This window comes from Leptosomus discolor, chromosome 7 (assembly GCF_034619465.1).
Source record: "Leptosomus discolor isolate bLepDis1 chromosome 7, bLepDis1.hap2, whole genome shotgun sequence".
Taxonomy (NCBI): Eukaryota; Metazoa; Chordata; class Aves; order Leptosomiformes; family Leptosomidae; genus Leptosomus; species Leptosomus discolor.
Window position 1 is genome coordinate 42,316,434 of NC_141397.1, and position 26,825 is coordinate 42,343,258.

Below are 26,825 nucleotides of genomic sequence, written 5' to 3' on the forward strand. Positions count from 1 at the left end.
GCAGAAGAGACGCAAGGCGGGCCTAAGTGTGTGCTCTCTGATCGTGGCTCGTCGTATTTTCAGGTCACAGACCAAGGAGAGCCCACTCTGCTTTCTGCACTGCAGGAACGCAGATCTCTGCTTAAACTCTCCCTGCTTCCCTCCCAGGGGAGCTGCACTACAATTTCCTTGTTCCAAACGGCTGGACAGGCACCAAAGGACAGCAGGAGGGAAAAGGCAGGGTTTCTGCCTCACTAGGACCGTTAGGACAGGCTGACACAGTCAGCGCCGAGCAGACAGGCGAATCGGCTGTTTCCCTATGCTTTTTCTTCTGCAAGAAGTTTGGGCAGTCTTTCTCACGCTCTCCTTAGGGAGAGGAGAGAAGAGAGGCCACCAACGTTAACCCTCCTGCATAGCCTGCATTTCTCTCACAGCAGAAGCAGCGGGTTCATGTGTTTGTAAAGGAGGAGCTCAAGGAGACCACAGGGACGTTCCGCAGTTGGTACTTACTCTTCCCTTGTCGTTTCCTGGCGCCACTAGAGGAGCAGGTTCTAGCTGAAGATGGGATAGAGACAGAATGGGCGCTGCTGGTGCTGGGCCCGTCGCACGAGTGCTCCTCGCTCACAGGAGCGCGGCTTTGGCTAGGTACGTACGGGACTGGTTTTGTACTGAAACAGAGGTGGGACAGACGCTGCAGTAAGGGAATCCCTGTGGTCTGATGCGATTCTTCAGACACGAGCCACACTTGTTTGCAGCAGCACGGCTGATATCGCACGGAGCCAGCGGTGCCCAGGATCTCCATACGTCCCAGCAAGAAAGAGCCTATTACAGTTACACGTTTCACCGCACAAACACCTCCCAGACGCACGGTATCCTTTCCTGCCAGATGCAGAGCTTCAGCGGGAAGCTGGCAGGGGCTCCCAGGAAAAGAGAGACGCTCACTTGGTCTTTGGAAGAAGAGGTCCTCCAGTTCCCAACCGCTCTCGTCTCCTGTGTACGTTCCAAGCGGGCTTCGCTGCACAGTCCATAAGTGCCACCTTGGTCACTCTGCCTGTAGGAGGCCAGAGGGAAACGTTGCTTGGACCCAACCTACTATATATAAAGGAGGCTCCTCAGTGCTTGCCTTATTACAGCAAGCTCCAGCCACCTCTCCCCAGTCCACCCATTCCCAAGCTCTGGTGATAGCCTCGTCCCTAAGCTCCGAACCTCTTGCAGTCACAACATGGGCCGTGAGAAACCAGACTGATCGGGTCGGTAGCTCTCATTAGGTTCACCGAAAGAGGAGGAATGCTCCCCCCGCCCCCCCCTCCCCCCGGTTTTCTGCCCTGTCTAGTCCGCATCGACACCGCTATGGATGAAATCAAGAGCCTGCTAAGCCACTAAGCAAAGGCCGCCACAGAAAGAACAGAGAGCTAGGCATCTCCTAAATTAGACTAGATTTCAACCAGGCATTCAAAAGACCTTCCACCCCCCCCCCCCCCCCCCCGCCCCAAAGATATCCCCTAGGCAGCATTCCCAGACCCCGCTCTGGTCATTCAGCCCTACTTTACCTCTGGGTTTGTTGGCATAAGCCGAGCTGATCTTCCCTACTAACACGAGCAGCCGCTGCTCGCGTGCATCGCGAAGCCGAAAGTACGCCTCCCGCCAGGACTCAGCCTCTTCTGGCTTCTCATTCTTGAAGTCTCGGAGACAGTGATTGCGCCACAGTTGGTCCGTATCCTCAGTGAGGAACTGAAGCAAAGGCACACGTAAGCTGGGATCCCTCCTGACACCTTCACTCCCCTCTCTCCCTCAGCACCAGCTAGTGCCAGTGCCACTGGAATAGCACAGAGGGCAAGACGGCTTAGGGGCCAACTTGCAGCAAGAGATCGGCCGATGGCAAATGCAGGAACTCGAGACTAGCAAAAGCCACCCCTTGCTATAAAGAGCGTTGGTCTTTACCATTCTGCTGTTGCAAGTGAGGACAGAACATCACTTCCACACCTCACCCTCCCTTCCCCAGGCCAAGGCACTCACATGATTACATTCCTCCATGCGACACAGCTGCTCTGGGGTGCATCTCTCCAATACTGGCCTCAGAGCTGAGAAAGGGACGCCACTCGCTTCGTGGATTGCTAGAGCAAAGCAAGATGCACACAGTATCGATCCTGCTTCTTGCTTGCCGAGGAAAGGGCTTGACGCCTTGAAACGCGGTGGAAAAACCTGCAGTGCTGCGTGACGCCACGCAATAGGAGGGCAAGGAGGAAGGAACCGTAGGTGCCGTAGCTCTAGGGAGCCGTCGGGCACCAGTACCTCCAAGTCAAGAGGTGCGTGCGCAAGACTCTGTCTCACACTATTTCCAGCGCTTTAGCACTCCCTGAAAGCATGCTGGGTGCTGAGTCCCGCAGCACCTGAGCTTTCAGTGGGATCTGTCCCCTACTAGCTAGCTTGCCTTGCAACAAGGGGCAACTCTTCACATGCTCCAAGCCAGATGCTGCGGAGAGGTATACAAACAAGCTACCAAGATGCCAGGCACGGCTCAGGACTTTAAGACAGATGAGGAAAGGTACTTGCAGTCCATGTTGTTACTGAGCACTCTGACGCATTGCTGATACAGAGACAGCATCTCGGGCAAGGAGGTAGCCTTGGAACCCGAATACACGGGCATCCTTGAATACACCCGGCAGCCTTTAAAACCTTCTTCACTCTCTTCAGCTGGTGACGACACTGCTGTAAAGTGAAAGACTTGGAGTAAGAAGAGAGCGGAGAAAAGAAGAGCCCACCCTGCTGAATGGCACAGCAGACACCAATTGGAGTCACCCAGAAGCGACCTAAAGGGCGAAGTCTTCTCTAAAAGACCTGCCACCTAGTTCAGAAAGGGCAAGTCCAAAGCCCAAGCCTCAGGAAGGGTCAGCAAAGGATCTTCCTCATTTCTGCTAGAGCATGTGGGAGAGCAGCCCCCTTCCTCTGAAACCTAGGCTCTGGGCATCAGACGCAGGACACCAGACCCCAACAGAAGGGCTTGAACCCAGCCGGCATCTGCTCCCACTCTCTCCCACAAACAATGGCTGCAGCCCCGCTCAAACCTATTTTCCTGCCCAGCATACCTTTCCCTTTTGCCTGGGAGCGGGCAGTGGACTTGATGCAAGGAACAGGGCGGTAACCGGCCGGGAGCAGGGCCAGTGGGTTGTCTGGTAACGGTGGTGGCACATCTAAAAGTATCTGGAAGGAGAGGATGTCCGTGCACGTAAGCCAACAATACAGCAGAACGTTGCATCCTGCCAGCATACAAACAGCACTGAACTGCATTTTGTTTGCTATGTCGAATAAGCCCCTTAACGCTCCTCAGCTTGCGCCACAACGTAGCCTCACGGGGAGGCTGCGCTTCTGCCACGTTACTGTGGCTCTGTCCAGGCTGTGAAGACAAAGAATCCAAAATTTGGGATCGGAATCGCTCCGCTCCCTCCACTAAGAGCCATCCACAGTGGCAGAGGAGAGGGGAATCTCACGAGCTGAGGGAAACCTAAAACTTTGATAGGAGGCACTTGATAGAACGAATGGCAAAGCAGGGTTTTAAAATGCTGCCGAGAGTGGAAAAACACTGTTTTGAAGAGCAAAGTGTTCCAGACTTGAGTAAAAAGATGAGGCACTAAAGGTTTTGCACATCAGTCCCTGTTTATATACAAAACCCTGGCACTCATGTGGCTATGAATTTGTACAGAAATAATGCTCATTTTTCAAGCTTTCACCCAAGAAGGTCTGTCCGACCCCTACCGTTCTGTCTTCTAGAATCAGCTGCACTGTTAACACCAGATCTCCCACTTGTCCCCCACTTCTGGAGGCCAACGGATTTCGTTAAGAAAATTGTAGTGCTGACAGAGATTTTTGAAAGGTCCATTTTAGAGACGCATCGATACTTGGGAGGAGGGACAGGGGAACCTCGCTGGCGGGTGGAGCTGCACTGCACATTAGGCTGGATTCGAAGCTGACCCACATCTCAAGGTATTCTGCATGCTTAAAAGTAGATCACGCCCAATATGCTCTCCTATGAGGACTGAGCTGAAGGTGTTCTCTTTTAAATACACACCACCCCCCCACACCCCCCCCCCCATTTTTTAATAAAGAGGGGTTTGCCTAGTGCATTTCTTTACTCCCCTCTCTCTCTTCACCCACTTTTCCAGCAGAGCTCCGCTCCAACAGCACAAAGCAATGCCTGCGGCATAGAGCATACGAAACACACGGTGGCTCCCGGCAGGAACCAGGAGTCACAGACCTAGTACCAATGAGACACCCCAAGCACACCCTGGTGCAGAACCAAGCCCAGCACTTCCAAGGGGAAAACTAACAAGCCCCAGGTGCCAGAGGCCCGAGAACAGCTGATGCCACCTCCTTTCTTCCTTTTCGGATCCTTCAAAACCTTACCCGCTTTGGTTCACGAGACTCTGGTAGTTCCTTCTCTGCCTCTGTCTCATTGGTTCGCTTGCGGCTTGGACTTTTCTGGCTTGGGCTTGAGCTGGTGGCACTGGCTCTGCAGCCGTCCGGTTTGCTGTGCCCTTGGTCTTTCCCCCCAGCTGACACAGAGGGCTTGAGCACTTTCCTTTTCTTTTTCTGGGGCTGGTCATAGTTGAGGTACCACTCAAAGGACATTGTGGGTTGTTCAAATTCATCCTTCTCTTCCCCCTCCCCAAAATTTGAAGAAAAGCCCTTTGATTTTTCGTCCACGACAGAGACTTTGCGCTTCCCTCTGCCATCCAGTCGCTGCTGCTCGTGAGAAGACTTGCGCTCTTTGGTTCCACTCATGTTCCCTTTCTCACAGAGCTCACCCGGGTACCTCTCCCAGCCTGCAGCTCTCGTATCCCAGTCAAGCGTTAAGCGTTTGAAAGAAGAACTGAGGATGACAAACTGCCCTCCGTGGCTTCCACGCTTGCTCTGACAGGCTCCCTCCTCGTGCCTGGAATGTAGCGAGCCTCATCACAATGGCACCATGGACACCGAGAACCTCACCGCAGCGGCACCTCGGACACGGGCCTGCAGCACGTAGCCAATTCCATTGGAAGCTTGCGACTATTCAAGAGCTAAAGAGGGAACCCACATCTCCCCTGCAGACCCTCCACTCTTGTCAGTGCTGCCTACAGTCTCTCTCTCCTCTCAACTAGAGTCTGTGCTAAAAAGGCGACTGATCCCTTCCGCGACCACTGCCTCTCGACCCGCTCCTTTCCATTCCCCTCCCCATACCCCAGTGAAAAAGGTTCTTTCTCTTCACGCACATGCTGCCAGGCGAGGCTCTGCCAGCTCGTGCAGCGGCTCCGCAGGCCAGGGAGGGAAGAGGCGCCCTCTCCGACTTGCAGCCCAGTGAGGGGGCTGCAGGTGAAGGGAACGTACTTCTACCTCTGCCACCCAGGCGGTTTGGGACATCCCTTCACCGAGATGTCGACCAACTTTTTAGTTGCAGTGTTGTAGGGAGCCTCAGGCAGGAAGACGGTCGAGGACATCTTTGCCACCTAGACTGGCACGTCCTGGGCGTATGCAGAGAAACCAAGACAAGGAAACGGGAGAACGGGCAAACAGAGCGCTGAGACAACAGAAGCCCGTATAGGGAAGAAAGACTCCAGAGTTCACGGAAAGACACCTCTCCAGGGGCCACCAAAGACTAACACAGCCCCCCGGGCCAAAACTGCCCTCTGCTGCTCACTTCACAGTTAATAGCGACTGCCCCGTTGTGGCCGGCTCCCCGCTCTCTGCTGCGGCCTCAGCGAGGCCACCGGAAACCACAGGCCTCGTGCAGCACTCGGGCTCCCCAACCTGCCCAGAGGAGCTCTGCTCCAGGGCACCTCCTCACACTCCCACCAACCCCTGGGTCTGCAGGCTCACGTCGCACACCTGCTCCTTCCAGAGCTCCAGTTCCTCACACCCCAAGTACAACCGAGCGTTTTGAACGCCGGCTATGAAGTGTGCACGCACTAGAAACAAACCGCGTTCCGTTATTCGCTTCCCTCCAACCCCAGTCAAGCGGCTTCAGGTTCAAAGACTAAAATCCTTGCTTTTTTTTTTCCAAAGAGGGGGTCAGGGCAAAAGATACAGGGGAAACGGCTTCCAAACTGGAAAGAAATCCTTCCCAGTTCCACACAGAGAACACGACAAAATCATTCCTTCTTTCCACTACAAGAGACAAGCCGATGCCTCCATCGACATTTAAAAGCTGTCTGCAATTTGAGAGGCAAAGTCCCCTCTCTCTCTTCAAGGGGAAAGGAAAAAAAAAAAAAAGAAAAGTTAAAACCTGACTTGGTGCGCAGTAAAATTTCTCCCCAACCCCCTCCTAGTTTTATTCCCAGTAGCCAGCAGAAGACCACAGCAGCAGAGCACAAGTCCCCAAGGCCTCTTGGCACCCCTGCACAGCAACGTAAGCACCTGTGCAAGACGTATAGTAACAGCAGAGGAAAGGTCAAGAGCTAAGGTTTCATTAACATACATGGGTAGAGAGCAAAGCCTCGGGACTCGACGTGCTTGCCAAAGGACTGACGAGCAAATGGGCCGCCGGTCCTACCCGCCCCAGAGAGTCCGGGTGGGACTTGGAGCCCAGCAGGTACCAGATCATGGGGAGTGACTCCAGTGACACCCAGTGTCTCCCCTCAGACAGATGGGTTCCTGCCAGCTCGAGCCACAGAGAGGCCGGTCCTTGTACTGGACTGGGAGGAGGGAGACTACTGGGAGCGACGTAAATAATACAGGCGGGATAGAGGAGCAGTTTAATATCAATTAAAACAATTCTATCATTTATTAAGAGGTCAAATAGCAAATAGTCGCTCCATCTTCCAATGACAGCGCCCGAAACAGGATGTTAAGGGCAGGGGGAAAAGAGGGGGGCTTGAACCTGAGAAAGGGACCAGAGTAAAGAGAAAACACTGTGCCGTCGTCTTGTGCAGATCGAATCCTCTCCCAGCAGCGGCAGCCTCCAAAGAGTTCAACGAGAAGGGCTGTTGAGGGGGGTGGGGTACTTTCTCCCTCTTCACTCCCAGTCCCCCATGAGAGAGGAAGTCCCAGATCTGCACTGCAAACTCATCTCCGAGAGAAGCTCTTCTGAAAATCTTTGTTCGTTTTTGCCGTCACGGGTGAAAGGTCTGCGACAGAGAAAGAGAAGGGAAAAAAAAACAAACCAACAAAACAAAGCAAACAAGAACCCCACGCGTTAAAGCAGCAGTCACAGACTAGGAGAGCAGAGAGCAATTCAAAGCCACGGCCCTGGCAGAAGAGACGCAAGGCGGGCCTAAGTGTGTGCTCTCTGATCGTGGCTCGTCGTATTTTCAGGTCACAGACCAAGGAGAGCCCACTCTGCTTTCTGCACTGCAGGAACGCAGATCTCTGCTTAAACTCTCCCTGCTTCCCTCCCAGGGGAGCTGCACTACAATTTCCTTGTTCCAAAGGGCTGGACAGGCACCAAAGGACAGCAGGAGGGAAAAGGCAGGGTTTCTGCCTCACTAGGACCGTTAGGACAGGCTGACACAGTCAGCGCCGAGCAGACAGGCGAATCGGCTGTTTCCCTATGCTTTTTCTTCTGCAAGAAGTTTGGGCAGTCTTTCTCACGCTCTCCTTAGGGAGAGGAGAGAAGAGAGGCCACCAACGTTAACCCTCCTGCATAGCCTGCATTTCTCTCACAGCAGAAGCAGCGGGTTCATGTGTTTGTAAAGGAGGAGCTCAAGGAGACCACAGGGACGTTCCGCAGTTGGTACTTACTCTTCCCTTGTCGTTTCCTGGCGCCACTAGAGGAGCAGGTTCTAGCTGAAGATGGGATAGAGACAGAATGGGCGCTGCTGGTGCTGGGCCCGTCGCACGAGTGCTCCTCGCTCACAGGAGCGCGGCTTTGGCTAGGTACGTACGGGACTGGTTTTGTACTGAAACAGAGGTGGGACAGACGCTGCAGTAAGGGAATCCCTGTGGTCTGATGCGATTCTTCAGACACGAGCCACACTTGTTTGCAGCAGCACGGCTGATATCGCACGGAGCCAGCGGTGCCCAGGATCTCCATACGTCCCAGCAAGAAAGAGCCTATTACAGTTACAAGTTTCACCGCACAAACACCTCCCAGACGCACGGTATCCTTTCCTGCCAGATGCAGAGCTTCAGCGGGAAGCTGGCAGGGGCTCCCAGGAAAAGAGAGACGCTCACTTGGTCTTTGGAAGAAGAGGTCCTCCAGTTCCCAACCGCTCTCGTCTCCTGTGTACGTTCCAAGCGGGCTTCGCTGCACAGTCCATAAGTGCCACCTTGGTCACTCTGCCTGTAGGAGGCCAGAGGGAAACGTTGCTTGGACCCAACCTACTATATATAAAGGAGGCTCCTCAGTGCTTGCCTTATTACAGCAAGCTCCAGCCACCTCTCCCCAGTCCACCCATTCCCAAGCTCTGGTGATAGCCTCGTCCCTAAGCTCCGAACCTCTTGCAGTCACAACATGGGCCGTGAGAAACCAGACTGATCGGGTCGGTAGCTCTCATTAGGTTCACCGAAAGAGGAGGAATGCTCCCCCCGCCCCCCCCTCCCCCCGGTTTTCTGCCCTGTCTAGTCCGCATCGACACCGCTATGGATGAAATCAAGAGCCTGCTAAGCCACTAAGCAAAGGCCGCCACAGAAAGAACAGAGAGCTAGGCATCTCCTAAATTAGACTAGATTTCAACCAGGCATTCAAAAGACCTTCCACCCCCCCCCCCCCCCCCCCGCCCCAAAGATATCCCCTAGGCAGCATTCCCAGACCCCGCTCTGGTCATTCAGCCCTACTTTACCTCTGGGTTTGTTGGCATAAGCCGAGCTGATCTTCCCTACTAACACGAGCAGCCGCTGCTCGCGTGCATCGCGAAGCCGAAAGTACGCCTCCCGCCAGGACTCAGCCTCTTCTGGCTTCTCATTCTTGAAGTCTCGGAGACAGTGATTGCGCCACAGTTGGTCCGTATCCTCAGTGAGGAACTGAAGCAAAGGCACACGTAAGCTGGGATCCCTCCTGACACCTTCACTCCCCTCTCTCCCTCGGCACCAGCTAGTGCCAGTGCCACTGGAATAGCACAGAGGGCAAGACGGCTTAGGGGCCAACTTGCAGCAAGAGATCGGCCGATGGCAAATGCAGGAACTCGAGACTAGCAAAAGCCACCGCTTGCTATAAAGAGCGTTGGTCTTTACCATTCTGCTGTTGCAAGTGAGGACAGAACATCACTTCCACACCTCACCCTCCCTTCCCCAGGCCAAGGCACTCACATGATTACATTCCTCCATGCGACACAGCTGCTCTGGGGTGCATCTCTCCAATACTGGCCTCAGAGCTGAGAAAGGGACGCCACTCGCTTCGTGGATTGCTAGAGCAAAGCAAGATGCACACAGTATCGATCCTGCTTCTTGCTTGCCGAGGAAAGGGCTTGACGCCTTGAAACGCGGTGGAAAAACCTGCAGTGCTGCGTGACGCCACGCAATAGGAGGGCAAGGAGGAAGGAACCGTAGGTGCCGTAGCTCTAGGGAGCCGTCGGGCACCAGTACCTCCAAGTCAAGAGGTGCGTGCGCAAGACTCTGTCTCACACTATTTCCAGCGCTTTAGCACTCCCTGAAAGCATGCTGGGTGCTGAGTCCCGCAGCACCTGAGCTTTCAGTGGGATCTGTCCCCTACTAGCTAGCTTGCCTTGCAACAAGGGGCAACTCTTCACATGCTCCAAGCCAGATGCTGCGGAGAGGTATACAAACAAGCTACCAAGATGCCAGGCACGGCTCAGGACTTTAAGACAGATGAGGAAAGGTACTTGCAGTCCATGTTGTTACTGAGCACTCTGACGCATTGCTGATACAGAGACAGCATCTCGGGCAAGGAGGTAGCCTTGGAACCCGAATACACGGGCATCCTTGAATACACCCGGCAGCCTTTAAAACCTTCTTCACTCTCTTCAGCTGGTGACGACACTGCTGTAAAGTGAAAGACTTGGAGTAAGAAGAGAGCGGAGAAAAGAAGAGCCCACCCTGCTGAATGGCACAGCAGACACCAATTGGAGTCACCCAGAAGCGACCTAAAGGGCGAAGTCTTCTCTAAAAGACCTGCCACCTAGTTCAGAAAGGGCAAGTCCAAAGCCCAAGCCTCAGGAAGGGTCAGCAAAGGATCTTCCTCATTTCTGCTAGAGCATGTGGGAGAGCAGCCCCCTTCCTCTGAAACCTAGGCTCTGGGCATCAGACGCAGGACACCAGACCCCAACAGAAGGGCTTGAACCCAGCCGGCATCTGCTCCCACTCTCTCCCACAAACAATGGCTGCAGCCCCGCTCAAACCTATTTTCCTGCCCAGCATACCTTTCCCTTTTGCCTGGGAGCGGGCAGTGGACTTGATGCAAGGAACAGGGCGGTAACCGGCCGGGAGCAGGGCCAGTGGGTTGTCTGGTAACGGTGGTGGCACATCTAAAAGTATCTGGAAGGAGAGGATGTCCGTGCACGTAAGCCAACAATACAGCAGAACGTTGCATCCTGCCAGCATACAAACAGCACTGAACTGCATTTTGTTTGCTATGTCGAATAAGCCCCTTAACGCTCCTCAGCTTGCGCCACAACGTAGCCTCACGGGGAGGCTGCGCTTCTGCCACGTTACTGTGGCTCTGTCCAGGCTGTGAAGACAAAGAATCCAAAATTTGGGATCGGAATCGCTCCGCTCCCTCCACTAAGAGCCATCCACAGTGGCAGAGGAGAGGGGAATCTCACGAGCTGAGGGAAACCTAAAACTTTGATAGGAGGCACTTGATAGAACGAATGGCAAAGCAGGGTTTTAAAATGCTGCCGAGAGTGGAAAAACACTGTTTTGAAGAGCAAAGTGTTCCAGACTTGAGTAAAAAGATGAGGCACTAAAGGTTTTGCACATCAGTCCCTGTTTATATACAAAACCCTGGCACTCATGTGGCTATGAATTTGTACAGAAATAATGCTCATTTTTCAAGCTTTCACCCAAGAAGGTCTGTCCGACCCCTACCGTTCTGTCTTCTAGAATCAGCTGCACTGTTAACACCAGATCTCCCACTTGTCCCCCACTTCTGGAGGCCAACGGATTTCGTTAAGAAAATTGTAGTGCTGACAGAGATTTTTGAAAGGTCCATTTTAGAGACGCATCGATACTTGGGAGGAGGGACAGGGGAACCTCGCTGGCGGGTGGAGCTGCACTGCACATTAGGCTGGATTCGAAGCTGACCCACATCTCAAGGTATTCTGCATGCTTAAAAGTAGATCACGCCCAATATGCTCTCCTATGAGGACTGAGCTGAAGGTGTTCTCTTTTAAATACACACCACCCCCCCACACCCCCCCCCCCCATTTTTTAATAAAGAGGGGTTTGCCTAGTGCATTTCTTTACTCCCCTCTCTCTCTTCACCCACTTTTCCAGCAGAGCTCCGCTCCAACAGCACAAAGCAATGCCTGCGGCATAGAGCATACGAAACACACGGTGGCTCCCGGCAGGAACCAGGAGTCACAGACCTAGTACCAATGAGACACCCCAAGCACACCCTGGTGCAGAACCAAGCCCAGCACTTCCAAGGGGAAAACTAACAAGCCCCAGGTGCCAGAGGCCCGAGAACAGCTGATGCCACCTCCTTTCTTCCTTTTCGGATCCTTCAAAACCTTACCCGCTTTGGTTCACGAGACTCTGGTAGTTCCTTCTCTGCCTCTGTCTCATTGGTTCGCTTGCGGCTTGGACTTTTCTGGCTTGGGCTTGAGCTGGTGGCACTGGCTCTGCAGCCGTCCGGTTTGCTGTGCCCTTGGTCTTTCCCCCCAGCTGACACAGAGGGCTTGAGCACTTTCCTTTTCTTTTTCTGGGGCTGGTCATAGTTGAGGTACCACTCAAAGGACATTGTGGGTTGTTCAAATTCATCCTTCTCTTCCCCCTCCCCAAAATTTGAAGAAAAGCCCTTTGATTTTTCGTCCACGACAGAGACTTTGCGCTTCCCTCTGCCATCCAGTCGCTGCTGCTCGTGAGAAGACTTGCGCTCTTTGGTTCCACTCATGTTCCCTTTCTCACAGAGCTCACCCGGGTACCTCTCCCAGCCTGCAGCTCTCGTATCCCAGTCAAGCGTTAAGCGTTTGAAAGAAGAACTGAGGATGACAAACTGCCCTCCGTGGCTTCCACGCTTGCTCTGACAGGCTCCCTCCTCGTGCCTGGAATGTAGCGAGCCTCATCACAATGGCACCATGGACACCGAGAACCTCACCGCAGCGGCACCTCGGACACGGGCCTGCAGCACGTAGCCAATTCCATTGGAAGCTTGCGACTATTCAAGAGCTAAAGAGGGAACCCACATCTCCCCTGCAGACCCTCCACTCTTGTCAGTGCTGCCTACAGTCTCTCTCTCCTCTCAACTAGAGTCTGTGCTAAAAAGGCGACTGATCCCTTCCGCGACCACTGCCTCTCGACCCGCTCCTTTCCATTCCCCTCCCCATACCCCAGTGAAAAAGGTTCTTTCTCTTCACGCACATGCTGCCAGGCGAGGCTCTGCCAGCTCGTGCAGCGGCTCCGCAGGCCAGGGAGGGAAGAGGCGCCCTCTCCGACTTGCAGCCCAGTGAGGGGGCTGCAGGTGAAGGGAACGTACTTCTACCTCTGCCACCCAGGCGGTTTGGGACATCCCTTCACCGAGATGTCGACCAACTTTTTAGTTGCAGTGTTGTAGGGAGCCTCAGGCAGGAAGACGGTCGAGGACATCTTTGCCACCTAGACTGGCACGTCCTGGGCGTATGCAGAGAAACCAAGACAAGGAAACGGGAGAACGGGCAAACAGAGCGCTGAGACAACAGAAGCCCGTATAGGGAAGAAAGACTCCAGAGTTCACGGAAAGACACCTCTCCAGGGGCCACCAAAGACTAACACAGCCCCCCGGGCCAAAACTGCCCTCTGCTGCTCACTTCACAGTTAATAGCGACTGCCCCGTTGTGGCCGGCTCCCCGCTCTCTGCTGCGGCCTCAGCGAGGCCACCAGAAACCACAGGCCTCGTGCAGCACTCGGGCTCCCCAACCTGCCCAGAGGAGCTCTGCTCCAGGGCACCTCCTCACACTCCCACCAACCCCTGGGTCTGCAGGCTCACGTCGCACACCTGCTCCTTCCAGAGCTCCAGTTCCTCACACCCCAAGTACAACCGAGCGTTTTGAACGCCGGCTATGAAGTGTGCACGCACTAGAAACAAACCGCGTTCCGTTATTCGCTTCCCTCCAACCCCAGTCAAGCGGCTTCAGGTTCAAAGACTAAAATCCTTGCTTTTTTTTTTCCAAAGAGGGGGTCAGGGCAAAAGATACAGGGGAAACGGCTTCCAAACTGGAAAGAAATCCTTCCCAGTTCCACACAGAGAACACGACAAAATCATTCCTTCTTTCCACTACAAGAGACAAGCCGATGCCTCCATCGACATTTAAAAGCTGTCTGCAATTTGAGAGGCAAAGTCCCCTCTCTCTCTTCAAGGGGAAAGGAAAAAAAAAAAAAAGAAAAGTTAAAACCTGACTTGGTGCGCAGTAAAATTTCTCCCCAACCCCCTCCTAGTTTTATTCCCAGTAGCCAGCAGAAGACCACAGCAGCAGAGCACAAGTCCCCAAGGCCTCTTGGCACCCCTGCACAGCAACGTAAGCACCTGTGCAAGACGTATAGTAACAGCAGAGGAAAGGTCAAGAGCTAAGGTTTCATTAACATACATGGGTAGAGAGCAAAGCCTCGGGACTCGACGTGCTTGCCAAAGGACTGACGAGCAAATGGGCCGCCGGTCCTACCCGCCCCAGAGAGTCCGGGTGGGACTTGGAGCCCAGCAGGTACCAGATCATGGGGAGTGACTCCAGTGACACCCAGTGTCTCCCCTCAGACAGATGGGTTCCTGCCAGCTCGAGCCACAGAGAGGCCGGTCCTTGTACTGGACTGGGAGGAGGGAGACTACTGGGAGCGACGTAAATAATACAGGCGGGATAGAGGAGCAGTTTAATATCAATTAAAACAATTCTATCATTTATTAAGAGGTCAAATAGCAAATAGTCGCTCCATCTTCCAATGACAGCGCCCGAAACAGGATGTTAAGGGCAGGGGGAAAAGAGGGGGGCTTGAACCTGAGAAAGGGACCAGAGTAAAGAGAAAACACTGTGCCGTCGTCTTGTGCAGATCGAATCCTCTCCCAGCAGCGGCAGCCTCCAAAGAGTTCAACGAGAAGGGCTGTTGAGGGGGGTGGGGTACTTTCTCCCTCTTCACTCCCAGTCCCCCATGAGAGAGGAAGTCCCAGATCTGCACTGCAAACTCATCTCCGAGAGAAGCTCTTCTGAAAATCTTTGTTCGTTTTTGCCGTCACGGGTGAAAGGTCTGCGACAGAGAAAGAGAAGGGAAAAAAAAACAAACCAACAAAACAAAGCAAACAAGAACCCCACGCGTTAAAGCAGCAGTCACAGACTAGGAGAGCAGAGAGCAATTCAAAGCCACGGCCCTGGCAGAAGAGACGCAAGGCGGGCCTAAGTGTGTGCTCTCTGATCGTGGCTCGTCGTATTTTCAGGTCACAGACCAAGGAGAGCCCACTCTGCTTTCTGCACTGCAGGAACGCAGATCTCTGCTTAAACTCTCCCTGCTTCCCTCCCAGGGGAGCTGCACTACAATTTCCTTGTTCCAAAGGGCTGGACAGGCACCAAAGGACAGCAGGAGGGAAAAGGCAGGGTTTCTGCCTCACTAGGACCGTTAGGACAGGCTGACACAGTCAGCGCCGAGCAGACAGGCGAATCGGCTGTTTCCCTATGCTTTTTCTTCTGCAAGAAGTTTGGGCAGTCTTTCTCACGCTCTCCTTAGGGAGAGGAGAGAAGAGAGGCCACCAACGTTAACCCTCCTGCATAGCCTGCATTTCTCTCACAGCAGAAGCAGCGGGTTCATGTGTTTGTAAAGGAGGAGCTCAAGGAGACCACAGGGACGTTCCGCAGTTGGTACTTACTCTTCCCTTGTCGTTTCCTGGCGCCACTAGAGGAGCAGGTTCTAGCTGAAGATGGGATAGAGACAGAATGGGCGCTGCTGGTGCTGGGCCCGTCGCACGAGTGCTCCTCGCTCACAGGAGCGCGGCTTTGGCTAGGTACGTACGGGACTGGTTTTGTACTGAAACAGAGGTGGGACAGACGCTGCAGTAAGGGAATCCCTGTGGTCTGATGCGATTCTTCAGACACGAGCCACACTTGTTTGCAGCAGCACGGCTGATATCGCACGGAGCCAGCGGTGCCCAGGATCTCCATACGTCCCAGCAAGAAAGAGCCTATTACAGTTACAAGTTTCACCGCACAAACACCTCCCAGACGCACGGTATCCTTTCCTGCCAGATGCAGAGCTTCAGCGGGAAGCTGGCAGGGGCTCCCAGGAAAAGAGAGACGCTCACTTGGTCTTTGGAAGAAGAGGTCCTCCAGTTCCCAACCGCTCTCGTCTCCTGTGTACGTTCCAAGCGGGCTTCGCTGCACAGTCCATAAGTGCCACCTTGGTCACTCTGCCTGTAGGAGGCCAGAGGGAAACATTGCTTGGACCCAACCTACTATATATAAAGGAGGCTCCTCAGTGCTTGCCTTATTACAGCAAGCTCCAGCCACCTCTCCCCAGTCCACCCATTCCCAAGCTCTGGTGATAGCCTCGTCCCTAAGCTCCGAACCTCTTGCAGTCACAACATGGGCCGTGAGAAACCAGACTGATCGGGTCGGTAGCTCTCATTAGGTTCACCGAAAGAGGAGGAATGCTCCCCCCGCCCCCCCCTCCCCCCGGTTTTCTGCCCTGTCTAGTCCGCATCGACACCGCTATGGATGAAATCAAGAGCCTGCTAAGCCACTAAGCAAAGGCCGCCACAGAAAGAACAGAGAGCTAGGCATCTCCTAAATTAGACTAGATTTCAACCAGGCATTCAAAAGACCTTCCACCCCCCCCCCCCCCCCCGCCCCAAAGATATCCCCTAGGCAGCATTCCCAGACCCCGCTCTGGTCATTCAGCCCTACTTTACCTCTGGGTTTGTTGGCATAAGCCGAGCTGATCTTCCCTACTAACACGAGCAGCCGCTGCTCGCGTGCATCGCGAAGCCGAAAGTACGCCTCCCGCCAGGACTCAGCCTCTTCTGGCTTCTCATTCTTGAAGTCTCGGAGACAGTGATTGCGCCACAGTTGGTCCGTATCCTCAGTGAGGAACTGAAGCAAAGGCACACGTAAGCTGGGATCCCTCCTGACACCTTCACTCCCCTCTCTCCCTCGGCACCAGCTAGTGCCAGTGCCACTGGAATAGCACAGAGGGCAAGACGGCTTAGGGGCCAACTTGCAGCAAGAGATCGGCCGATGGCAAATGCAGGAACTCGAGACTAGCAAAAGCCACCCCTTGCTATAAAGAGCGTTGGTCTTTACCATTCTGCTGTTGCAAGTGAGGACAGAACATCACTTCCACACCTCACCCTCCCTTCCCCAGGCCAAGGCACTCACATGATTACATTCCTCCATGCGACACAGCTGCTCTGGGGTGCATCTCTCCAATACTGGCCTCAGAGCTGAGAAAGGGACGCCACTCGCTTCGTGGATTGCTAGAGCAAAGCAAGATGCACACAGTATCGATCCTGCTTCTTGCTTGCCGAGGAAAGGGCTTGACGCCTTGAAACGCGGTGGAAAAACCTGCAGTGCTGCGTGACGCCACGCAATAGGAGGGCAAGGAGGAAGGAACCGTAGGTGCCGTAGCTCTAGGGAGCCGTCGGGCACCAGTACCTCCAAGTCAAGAGGTGCGTGCGCAAGACTCTGTCTCACACTATTTCCAGCGCTTTAGCACTCCCTGAAAGCATGCTGGGTGCTGAGTCCCGCAGCACCTGAGCTTTCAGTGGGATCTGTCCCCTACTAGCTAGCTTGCCTTGCAACAAGGGGCAACTCTTCACATGCTCCAAGCCAGATGCTGCGGAGAGGTATACAAACAAGCTACCAAGATGCCAGGCACGGCTCAGGACTTTAAGACAGATGAGGAAAGGTACTTGCAGTCCATGTTGTTACTGAGCACTCTGACGCATTGCTGATACAGAGACAGCATCTCGGGCAAGGAGGTAGCCTTGGAACCCGAATACACGGGCATCCTTGAATACACCCGGCAGCCTTTAAAACCTTCTTCACTCTCTTCAGCTGGTGACGACACTGCTGTAAAGTGAAAGACTTGGAGTAAGAAGAGAGCGGAGAAAAGAAGAGCCCACCCTGCTGAATGGCACAGCAGACACCAATTGGAGTCACCCAGAAGCGACCTAAAGGGCGAAGTCTTCTCTAAAAGACCTGCCACCTAGTTCAGAAAGGGCAAGTCCAAAGCCCAAGCCTCAGGAAGGGTCAGCAAAGGATCTTCCTCATTTCTGCTAGAGCATGTGGGAGAGCAGCCCCCTTCCTCTGAAACCTAGGCTCTGGGCATCAGACGCAGGACACCAGACCCCAACAGAAGGGCTTGAACCCAGCCGGCATCTGCTCCCACTCTCTCCCACAAACAATGGCTGCAGCCCCGCTCAAACCTATTTTCCTGCCCAGCATACCTTTCCCTTTTGCCTGGGAGCGGGCAGTGGACTTGATGCAAGGAACAGGGCGGTAACCGGCCGGGAGCAGGGCCAGTGGGTTGTCTGGTAACGGTGGTGGCACATCTAAAAGTATCTGGAAGGAGAGGATGTCCGTGCACGTAAGCCAACAATACAGCAGAACGTTGCATCCTGCCAGCATACAAACAGCACTGAACTGCATTTTGTTTGCTATGTCGAATAAGCCCCTTAACGCTCCTCAGCTTGCGCCACAACGTAGCCTCACGGGGAGGCTGCGCTTCTGCCACGTTACTGTGGCTCTGTCCAGGCTGTGAAGACAAAGAATCCAAAATTTGGGATCGGAATCGCTCCGCTCCCTCCACTAAGAGCCATCCACAGTGGCAGAGGAGAGGGGAATCTCACGAGCTGAGGGAAACCTAAAACTTTGATAGGAGGCACTTGATAGAACGAATGGCAAAGCAGGGTTTTAAAATGCTGCCGAGAGTGGAAAAACACTGTTTTGAAGAGCAAAGTGTTCCAGACTTGAGTAAAAAGATGAGGCACTAAAGGTTTTGCACATCAGTCCCTGTTTATATACAAAACCCTGGCACTCATGTGGCTATGAATTTGTACAGAAATAATGCTCATTTTTCAAGCTTTCACCCAAGAAGGTCTGTCCGACCCCTACCGTTCTGTCTTCTAGAATCAGCTGCACTGTTAACACCAGATCTCCCACTTGTCCCCCACTTCTGGAGGCCAACGGATTTCGTTAAGAAAATTGTAGTGCTGACAGAGATTTTTGAAAGGTCCATTTTAGAGACGCATCGATACTTGGGAGGAGGGACAGGGGAACCTCGCTGGCGGGTGGAGCTGCACTGCACATTAGGCTGGATTCGAAGCTGACCCACATCTCAAGGTATTCTGCATGCTTAAAAGTAGATCACGCCCAATATGCTCTCCTATGAGGACTGAGCTGAAGGTGTTCTCTTTTAAATACACACCACCCCCCCACACCCCCCCCCCATTTTTTAATAAAGAGGGGTTTGCCTAGTGCATTTCTTTACTCCCCTCTCTCTCTTCACCCACTTTTCCAGCAGAGCTCCGCTCCAACAGCACAAAGCAATGCCTGCGGCATAGAGCATACGAAACACACGGTGGCTCCCGGCAGGAACCAGGAGTCACAGACCTAGTACCAATGAGACACCCCAAGCACACCCTGGTGCAGAACCAAGCCCAGCACTTCCAAGGGGAAAACTAACAAGCCCCAGGTGCCAGAGGCCCGAGAACAGCTGATGCCACCTCCTTTCTTCCTTTTCGGATCCTTCAAAACCTTACCCGCTTTGGTTCACGAGACTCTGGTAGTTCCTTCTCTGCCTCTGTCTCATTGGTTCGCTTGCGGCTTGGACTTTTCTGGCTTGGGCTTGAGCTGGTGGCACTGGCTCTGCAGCCGTCCGGTTTGCTGTGCCCTTGGTCTTTCCCCCCAGCTGACACAGAGGGCTTGAGCACTTTCCTTTTCTTTTTCTGGGGCTGGTCATAGTTGAGGTACCACTCAAAGGACATTGTGGGTTGTTCAAATTCATCCTTCTCTTCCCCCTCCCCAAAATTTGAAGAAAAGCCCTTTGATTTTTCGTCCACGACAGAGACTTTGCGCTTCCCTCTGCCATCCAGTCGCTGCTGCTCGTGAGAAGACTTGCGCTCTTTGGTTCCACTCATGTTCCCTTTCTCACAGAGCTCACCCGGGTACCTCTCCCAGCCTGCAGCTCTCGTATCCCAGTCAAGCGTTAAGCGTTTGAAAGAAGAACTGAGGATGACAAACTGCCCTCCGTGGCTTCCACGCTTGCTCTGACAGGCTCCCTCCTCGTGCCTGGAATGTAGCGAGCCTCATCACAATGGCACCATGGACACCGAGAACCTCACCGCAGCGGCACCTCGGACACGGGCCTGCAGCACGTAGCCAATTCCATTGGAAGCTTGCGACTATTCAAGAGCTAAAGAGGGAACCCACATCTCCCCTGCAGACCCTCCACTCTTGTCAGTGCTGCCTACAGTCTCTCTCTCCTCTCAACTAGAGTCTGTGCTAAAAAGGCGACTGATCCCTTCCGCGACCACTGCCTCTCGACCCGCTCCTTTCCATTCCCCTCCCCATACCCCAGTGAAAAAGGTTCTTTCTCTTCACGCACATGCTGCCAGGCGAGGCTCTGCCAGCTCGTGCAGCGGCTCCGCAGGCCAGGGAGGGAAGAGGCGCCCTCTCCGACTTGCAGCCCAGTGAGGGGGCTGCAGGTGAAGGGAACGTACTTCTACCTCTGCCACCCAGGCGGTTTGGGACATCCCTTCACCGAGATGTCGACCAACTTTTTAGTTGCAGTGTTGTAGGGAGCCTCAGGCAGGAAGACGGTCGAGGACATCTTTGCCACCTAGACTGGCACGTCCTGGGCGTATGCAGAGAAACCAAGACAAGGAAACGGGAGAACGGGCAAACAGAGCGCTGAGACAACAGAAGCCCGTATAGGGAAGAAAGACTCCAGAGTTCACGGAAAGACACCTCTCCAGGGGCCACCAAAGACTAACACAGCCCCCCGGGCCAAAACTGCCCTCTGCTGCTCACTTCACAGTTAATAGCGACTGCCCCGTTGTGGCCGGCTCCCCGCTCTCTGCTGCGGCCTCAGCGAGGCCACCGGAAACCACAGGCCTCGTGCAGCACTCGGGCTCCCCAACCTGCCCAGAGGAGCTCTGCTCCAGGGCACCTCCTCACACTCCCACCAACCCCTGGGTCTGCAGGCTCACGTCGCACACCTGCTCCTTCCAGAGCTCCAGTTCCTCACACCCCAAGTACAACCGAGCGTTTTGAACGCCGGCTATGAAGTGTGCACGCACTAGAAACAAACCGCGTTCCGTTATTCGCTTCCCTCCAACCCCAGTCAAGCGGCTTCAGGTTCAAAGACTAAAATCCTTGCTTTTTTTTTTTCCAAAGAGGGGGTCAGGGCAAAAGATACAGGGGAAACGGCTTCCAAACTGGAAAGAAATCCTTCCCAGTTCCACACAGAGAACACGACAAAATCATTCCTTCTTTCCACTACAAGAGACAAGCCGATGCCTCCATCGACATTTAAAAGCTGTCTGCAATTTGAGAGGCAAAGTCCCCTCTCTCTCTTCAAGGGGAAAGGAAAAAAAAAAAAAAGAAAAGTTAAAACCTGACTTGGTGCGCAGTAAAATTTCTCCCCAACCCCCTCCTAGTTTTATTCCCAGTAGCCAGCAGAAGACCACAGCAGCAGAGCACAAGTCCCCAAGGCCTCTTGGCACCCCTGCACAGCAACGTAAGCACCTGTGCAAGACGTATAGTAACAGCAGAGGAAAGGTCAAGAGCTAAGGTTTCATTAACATACATGGGTAGAGAGCAAAGCCTCGGGACTCGACGTGCTTGCCAAAGGACTGACGAGCAAATGGGCCGCCGGTCCTACCCGCCCCAGAGAGTCCGGGTGGGACTTGGAGCCCAGCAGGTACCAGATCATGGGGAGTGACTCCAGTGACACCCAGTGTCTCCCCTCAGACAGATGGGTTCCTGCCAGCTCGAGCCACAGAGAGGCCGGTCCTTGTACTGGACTGGGAGGAGGGAGACTACTGGGAGCGACGTAAATAATACAGGCGGGATAGAGGAGCAGTTTAATATCAATTAAAACAATTCTATCATTTATTAAGAGGTCAAATAGCAAATAGTCGCTCCATCTTCCAATGACAGCGCCCGAAACAGGATGTTAAGGGCAGGGGGAAAAGAGGGGGGCTTGAACCTGAGAAAGGGACCAGAGTAAAGAGAAAACACTGTGCCGTCGTCTTGTGCAGATCGAATCCTCTCCCAGCAGCGGCAGCCTCCAAAGAGTTCAACGAGAAGGGCTGTTGAGGGGGGTGGGGTACTTTCTCCCTCTTCACTCCCAGTCCCCCATGAGAGAGGAAGTCCCAGATCTGCACTGCAAACTCATCTCCGAGAGAAGCTCTTCTGAAAATCTTTGTTCGTTTTTGCCGTCACGGGTGAAAGGTCTGCGACAGAGAAAGAGAAGGGAAAAAAAAACAAACCAACAAAACAAAGCAAACAAGAACCCCACGCGTTAAAGCAGCAGTCACAGACTAGGAGAGCAGAGAGCAATTCAAAGCCACGGCCCTGGCAGAAGAGACGCAAGGCGGGCCTAAGTGTGTGCTCTCTGATCGTGGCTCGTCGTATTTTCAGGTCACAGACCAAGGAGAGCCCACTCTGCTTTCTGCACTGCAGGAACGCAGATCTCTGCTTAAACTCTCCCTGCTTCCCTCCCAGGGGAGCTGCACTACAATTTCCTTGTTCCAAACGGCTGGACAGGCACCAAAGGACAGCAGGAGGGAAAAGGCAGGGTTTCTGCCTCACTAGGACCGTTAGGACAGGCTGACACAGTCAGCGCCGAGCAGACAGGCGAATCGGCTGTTTCCCTATGCTTTTTCTTCTGCAAGAAGTTTGGGCAGTCTTTCTCACGCTCTCCTTAGGGAGAGGAGAGAAGAGAGGCCACCAACGTTAACCCTCCTGCATAGCCTGCATTTCTCTCACAGCAGAAGCAGCGGGTTCATGTGTTTGTAAAGGAGGAGCTCAAGGAGACCACAGGGACGTTCCGCAGTTGGTACTTACTCTTCCCTTGTCGTTTCCTGGCGCCACTAGAGGAGCAGGTTCTAGCTGAAGATGGGATAGAGACAGAATGGGCGCTGCTGGTGCTGGGCCCGTCGCACGAGTGCTCCTCGCTCACAGGAGCGCGGCTTTGGCTAGGTACGTACGGGACTGGTTTTGTACTGAAACAGAGGTGGGACAGACGCTGCAGTAAGGGAATCCCTGTGGTCTGATGCGATTCTTCAGACACGAGCCACACTTGTTTGCAGCAGCACGGCTGATATCGCACGGAGCCAGCGGTGCCCAGGATCTCCATACGTCCCAGCAAGAAAGAGCCTATTACAGTTACAAGTTTCACCGCACAAACACCTCCCAGACGCACGGTATCCTTTCCTGCCAGATGCAGAGCTTCAGCGGGAAGCTGGCAGGGGCTCCCAGGAAAAGAGAGACGCTCACTTGGTCTTTGGAAGAAGAGGTCCTCCAGTTCCCAACCGCTCTCGTCTCCTGTGTACGTTCCAAGCGGGCTTCGCTGCACAGTCCATAAGTGCCACCTTGGTCACTCTGCCTGTAGGAGGCCAGAGGGAAACGTTGCTTGGACCCAACCTACTATATATAAAGGAGGCTCCTCAGTGCTTGCCTTATTACAGCAAGCTCCAGCCACCTCTCCCCAGTCCACCCATTCCCAAGCTCTGGTGATAGCCTCGTCCCTAAGCTCCGAACCTCTTGCAGTCACAACATGGGCCGTGAGAAACCAGACTGATCGGGTCGGTAGCTCTCATTAGGTTCACCGAAAGAGGAGGAATGCTCCCCCCGCCCCCCCCTCCCCCCGGTTTTCTGCCCTGTCTAGTCCGCATCGACACCGCTATGGATGAAATCAAGAGCCTGCTAAGCCACTAAGCAAAGGCCGCCACAGAAAGAACAGAGAGCTAGGCATCTCCTAAATTAGACTAGATTTCAACCAGGCATTCAAAAGACCTTCCACCCCCCCCCCCCCCCCCCCGCCCCAAAGATATCCCCTAGGCAGCATTCCCAGACCCCGCTCTGGTCATTCAGCCCTACTTTACCTCTGGGTTTGTTGGCATAAGCCGAGCTGATCTTCCCTACTAACACGAGCAGCCGCTGCTCGCGTGCATCGCGAAGCCGAAAGTACGCCTCCCGCCAGGACTCAGCCTCTTCTGGCTTCTCATTCTTGAAGTCTCGGAGACAGTGATTGCGCCACAGTTGGTCCGTATCCTCAGTGAGGAACTGAAGCAAAGGCACACGTAAGCTGGGATCCCTCCTGACACCTTCACTCCCCTCTCTCCCTCGGCACCAGCTAGTGCCAGTGCCACTGGAATAGCACAGAGGGCAAGACGGCTTAGGGGCCAACTTGCAGCAAGAGATCGGCCGATGGCAAATGCAGGAACTCGAGACTAGCAAAAGCCACCCCTTGCTATAAAGAGCGTTGGTCTTTACCATTCTGCTGTTGCAAGTGAGGACAGAACATCACTTCCACACCTCACCCTCCCTTCCCCAGGCCAAGGCACTCACATGATTACATTCCTCCATGCGACACAGCTGCTCTGGGGTGCATCTCTCCAATACTGGCCTCAGAGCTGAGAAAGGGACGCCACTCGCTTCGTGGATTGCTAGAGCAAAGCAAGATGCACACAGTATCGATCCTGCTTCTTGCTTGCCGAGGAAAGGGCTTGACGCCTTGAAACGCGGTGGAAAAACCTGCAGTGCTGCGTGACGCCACGCAATAGGAGGGCAAGGAGGAAGGAACCGTAGGTGCCGTAGCTCTAGGGAGCCGTCGGGCACCAGTACCTCCAAGTCAAGAGGTGCGTGCGCAAGACTCTGTCTCACACTATTTCCAGCGCTTTAGCACTCCCTGAAAGCATGCTGGGTGCTGAGTCCCGCAGCACCTGAGCTTTCAGTGGGATCTGTCCCCTACTAGCTAGCTTGCCTTGCAACAAGGGGCAACTCTTCACATGCTCCAAGCCAGATGCTGCGGAGAGGTATACAAACAAGCTACCAAGATGCCAGGCACGGCTCAGGACTTTAAGACAGATGAGGAAAGGTACTTGCAGTCCATGTTGTTACTGAGCACTCTGACGCATTGCTGATACAGAGACAGCATCTCGGGCAAGGAGGTAGCCTTGGAACCCGAATACACGGGCATCCTTGAATACACCCGGCAGCCTTTAAAACCTTCTTCACTCTCTTCAGCTGGTGACGACACTGCTGTAAAGTGAAAGACTTGGAGTAAGAAGAGAGCGGAGAAAAGAAGAGCCCACCCTGCTGAATGGCACAGCAGACACCAATTGGAGTCACCCAGAAGCGACCTAAAGGGCGAAGTCTTCTCTAAAAGACCTGCCACCTAGTTCAGAAAGGGCAAGTCCAAAGCCCAAGCCTCAGGAAGGGTCAGCAAAGGATCTTCCTCATTTCTGCTAGAGCATGTGGGAGAGCAGCCCCCTTCCTCTGAAACCTAGGCTCTGGGCATCAGACGCAGGACACCAGACCCCAACAGAAGGGCTTGAACCCAGCCGGCATCTGCTCCCACTCTCTCCCACAAACAATGGCTGCAGCCCCGCTCAAACCTATTTTCCTGCCCAGCATACCTTTCCCTTTTGCCTGGGAGCGGGCAGTGGACTTGATGCAAGGAACAGGGCGGTAACCGGCCGGGAGCAGGGCCAGTGGGTTGTCTGGTAACGGTGGTGGCACATCTAAAAGTATCTGGAAGGAGAGGATGTCCGTGCACGTAAGCCAACAATACAGCAGAACGTTGCATCCTGCCAGCATACAAACAGCACTGAACTGCATTTTGTTTGCTATGTCGAATAAGCCCCTTAACGCTCCTCAGCTTGCGCCACAACGTAGCCTCACGGGGAGGCTGCGCTTCTGCCACGTTACTGTGGCTCTGTCCAGGCTGTGAAGACAAAGAATCCAAAATTTGGGATCGGAATCGCTCCGCTCCCTCCACTAAGAGCCATCCACAGTGGCAGAGGAGAGGGGAATCTCACGAGCTGAGGGAAACCTAAAACTTTGATAGGAGGCACTTGATAGAACGAATGGCAAAGCAGGGTTTTAAAATGCTGCCGAGAGTGGAAAAACACTGTTTTGAAGAGCAAAGTGTTCCAGACTTGACTAAAAAGATGAGGCACTAAAGGTTTTGCACATCAGTCCCTGTTTATATACAAAACCCTGGCACTCATGTGGCTATGAATTTGTACAGAAATAATGCTCATTTTTCAAGCTTTCACCCAAGAAGGTCTGTCCGACCCCTACCGTTCTGTCTTCTAGAATCAGCTGCACTGTTAACACCAGATCTCCCACTTGTCCCCCACTTCTGGAGGCCAACGGATTTCGTTAAGAAAATTGTAGTGCTGACAGAGATTTTTGAAAGGTCCATTTTAGAGACGCATCGATACTTGGGAGGAGGGACAGGGGAACCTCGCTGGCGGGTGGAGCTGCACTGCACATTAGGCTGGATTCGAAGCTGACCCACATCTCAAGGTATTCTGCATGCTTAAAAGTAGATCACGCCCAATATGCTCTCCTATGAGGACTGAGCTGAAGGTGTTCTCTTTTAAATACACACCACCCCCCCACACCCCCCCCCCCCATTTTTTAATAAAGAGGGGTTTGCCTAGTGCATTTCTTTACTCCCCTCTCTCTCTTCACCCACTTTTCCAGCAGAGCTCCGCTCCAACAGCACAAAGCAATGCCTGCGGCATAGAGCATACGAAACACACGGTGGCTCCCGGCAGGAACCAGGAGTCACAGACCTAGTACCAATGAGACACCCCAAGCACACCCTGGTGCAGAACCAAGCCCAGCACTTCCAAGGGGAAAACTAACAAGCCCCAGGTGCCAGAGGCCCGAGAACAGCTGATGCCACCTCCTTTCTTCCTTTTCGGATCCTTCAAAACCTTACCCGCTTTGGTTCACGAGACTCTGGTAGTTCCTTCTCTGCCTCTGTCTCATTGGTTCGCTTGCGGCTTGGACTTTTCTGGCTTGGGCTTGAGCTGGTGGCACTGGCTCTGCAGCCGTCCGGTTTGCTGTGCCCTTGGTCTTTCCCCCCAGCTGACACAGAGGGCTTGAGCACTTTCCTTTTCTTTTTCTGGGGCTGGTCATAGTTGAGGTACCACTCAAAGGACATTGTGGGTTGTTCAAATTCATCCTTCTCTTCCCCCTCCCCAAAATTTGAAGAAAAGCCCTTTGATTTTTCGTCCACGACAGAGACTTTGCGCTTCCCTCTGCCATCCAGTCGCTGCTGCTCGTGAGAAGACTTGCGCTCTTTGGTTCCACTCATGTTCCCTTTCTCACAGAGCTCACCCGGGTACCTCTCCCAGCCTGCAGCTCTCGTATCCCAGTCAAGCGTTAAGCGTTTGAAAGAAGAACTGAGGATGACAAACTGCCCTCCGTGGCTTCCACGCTTGCTCTGACAGGCTCCCTCCTCGTGCCTGGAATGTAGCGAGCCTCATCACAATGGCACCATGGACACCGAGAACCTCACCGCAGCGGCACCTCGGACACGGGCCTGCAGCACGTAGCCAATTCCATTGGAAGCTTGCGACTATTCAAGAGCTAAAGAGGGAACCCACATCTCCCCTGCAGACCCTCCACTCTTGTCAGTGCTGCCTACAGTCTCTCTCTCCTCTCAACTAGAGTCTGTGCTAAAAAGGCGACTGATCCCTTCCGCGACCACTGCCTCTCGACCCGCTCCTTTCCATTCCCCTCCCCATACCCCAGTGAAAAAGGTTCTTTCTCTTCACGCAC

The 26,825-nt window shown here is 53.8% G+C and overlaps 2 protein-coding genes across 2 annotated transcripts; both read right to left on the reverse strand.

The window, feature by feature from the left end:
• Positions 1-917: 917 nt before the first annotated feature.
• Positions 918-11,959, reverse strand: LOC147415256 (elongin-A-like). Its single transcript, XM_086468568.1, has 10 exons — positions 11,582-11,959; positions 10,266-10,380; positions 9,733-9,888; positions 9,196-9,293; positions 8,730-8,910; positions 8,122-8,230; positions 7,690-7,847; positions 3,066-3,170; positions 1,530-1,661; positions 918-1,030 (listed from the first exon to the last, which is right to left on the reverse strand). The coding sequence occupies exons 1-10, from the start codon at positions 11,957-11,959 to the stop codon at positions 918-920; spliced, it is 1,545 nt and encodes a 514-aa protein (XP_086324694.1).
• A 3,359-nt stretch (positions 11,960-15,318) lies between these two features.
• LOC147415257 (elongin-A-like) lies at positions 15,319-26,358 on the reverse strand. The gene is made up of 10 exons (XM_086468569.1): positions 25,981-26,358; positions 24,665-24,779; positions 24,132-24,287; positions 23,595-23,692; positions 23,129-23,309; positions 22,521-22,629; positions 22,089-22,246; positions 17,465-17,569; positions 15,929-16,060; positions 15,319-15,431 (listed from the first exon to the last, which is right to left on the reverse strand). The coding sequence occupies exons 1-10, from the start codon at positions 26,356-26,358 to the stop codon at positions 15,319-15,321; spliced, it is 1,545 nt and encodes a 514-aa protein (XP_086324695.1).
• Between the last annotated feature and the right edge of the window lie 467 nt (positions 26,359-26,825).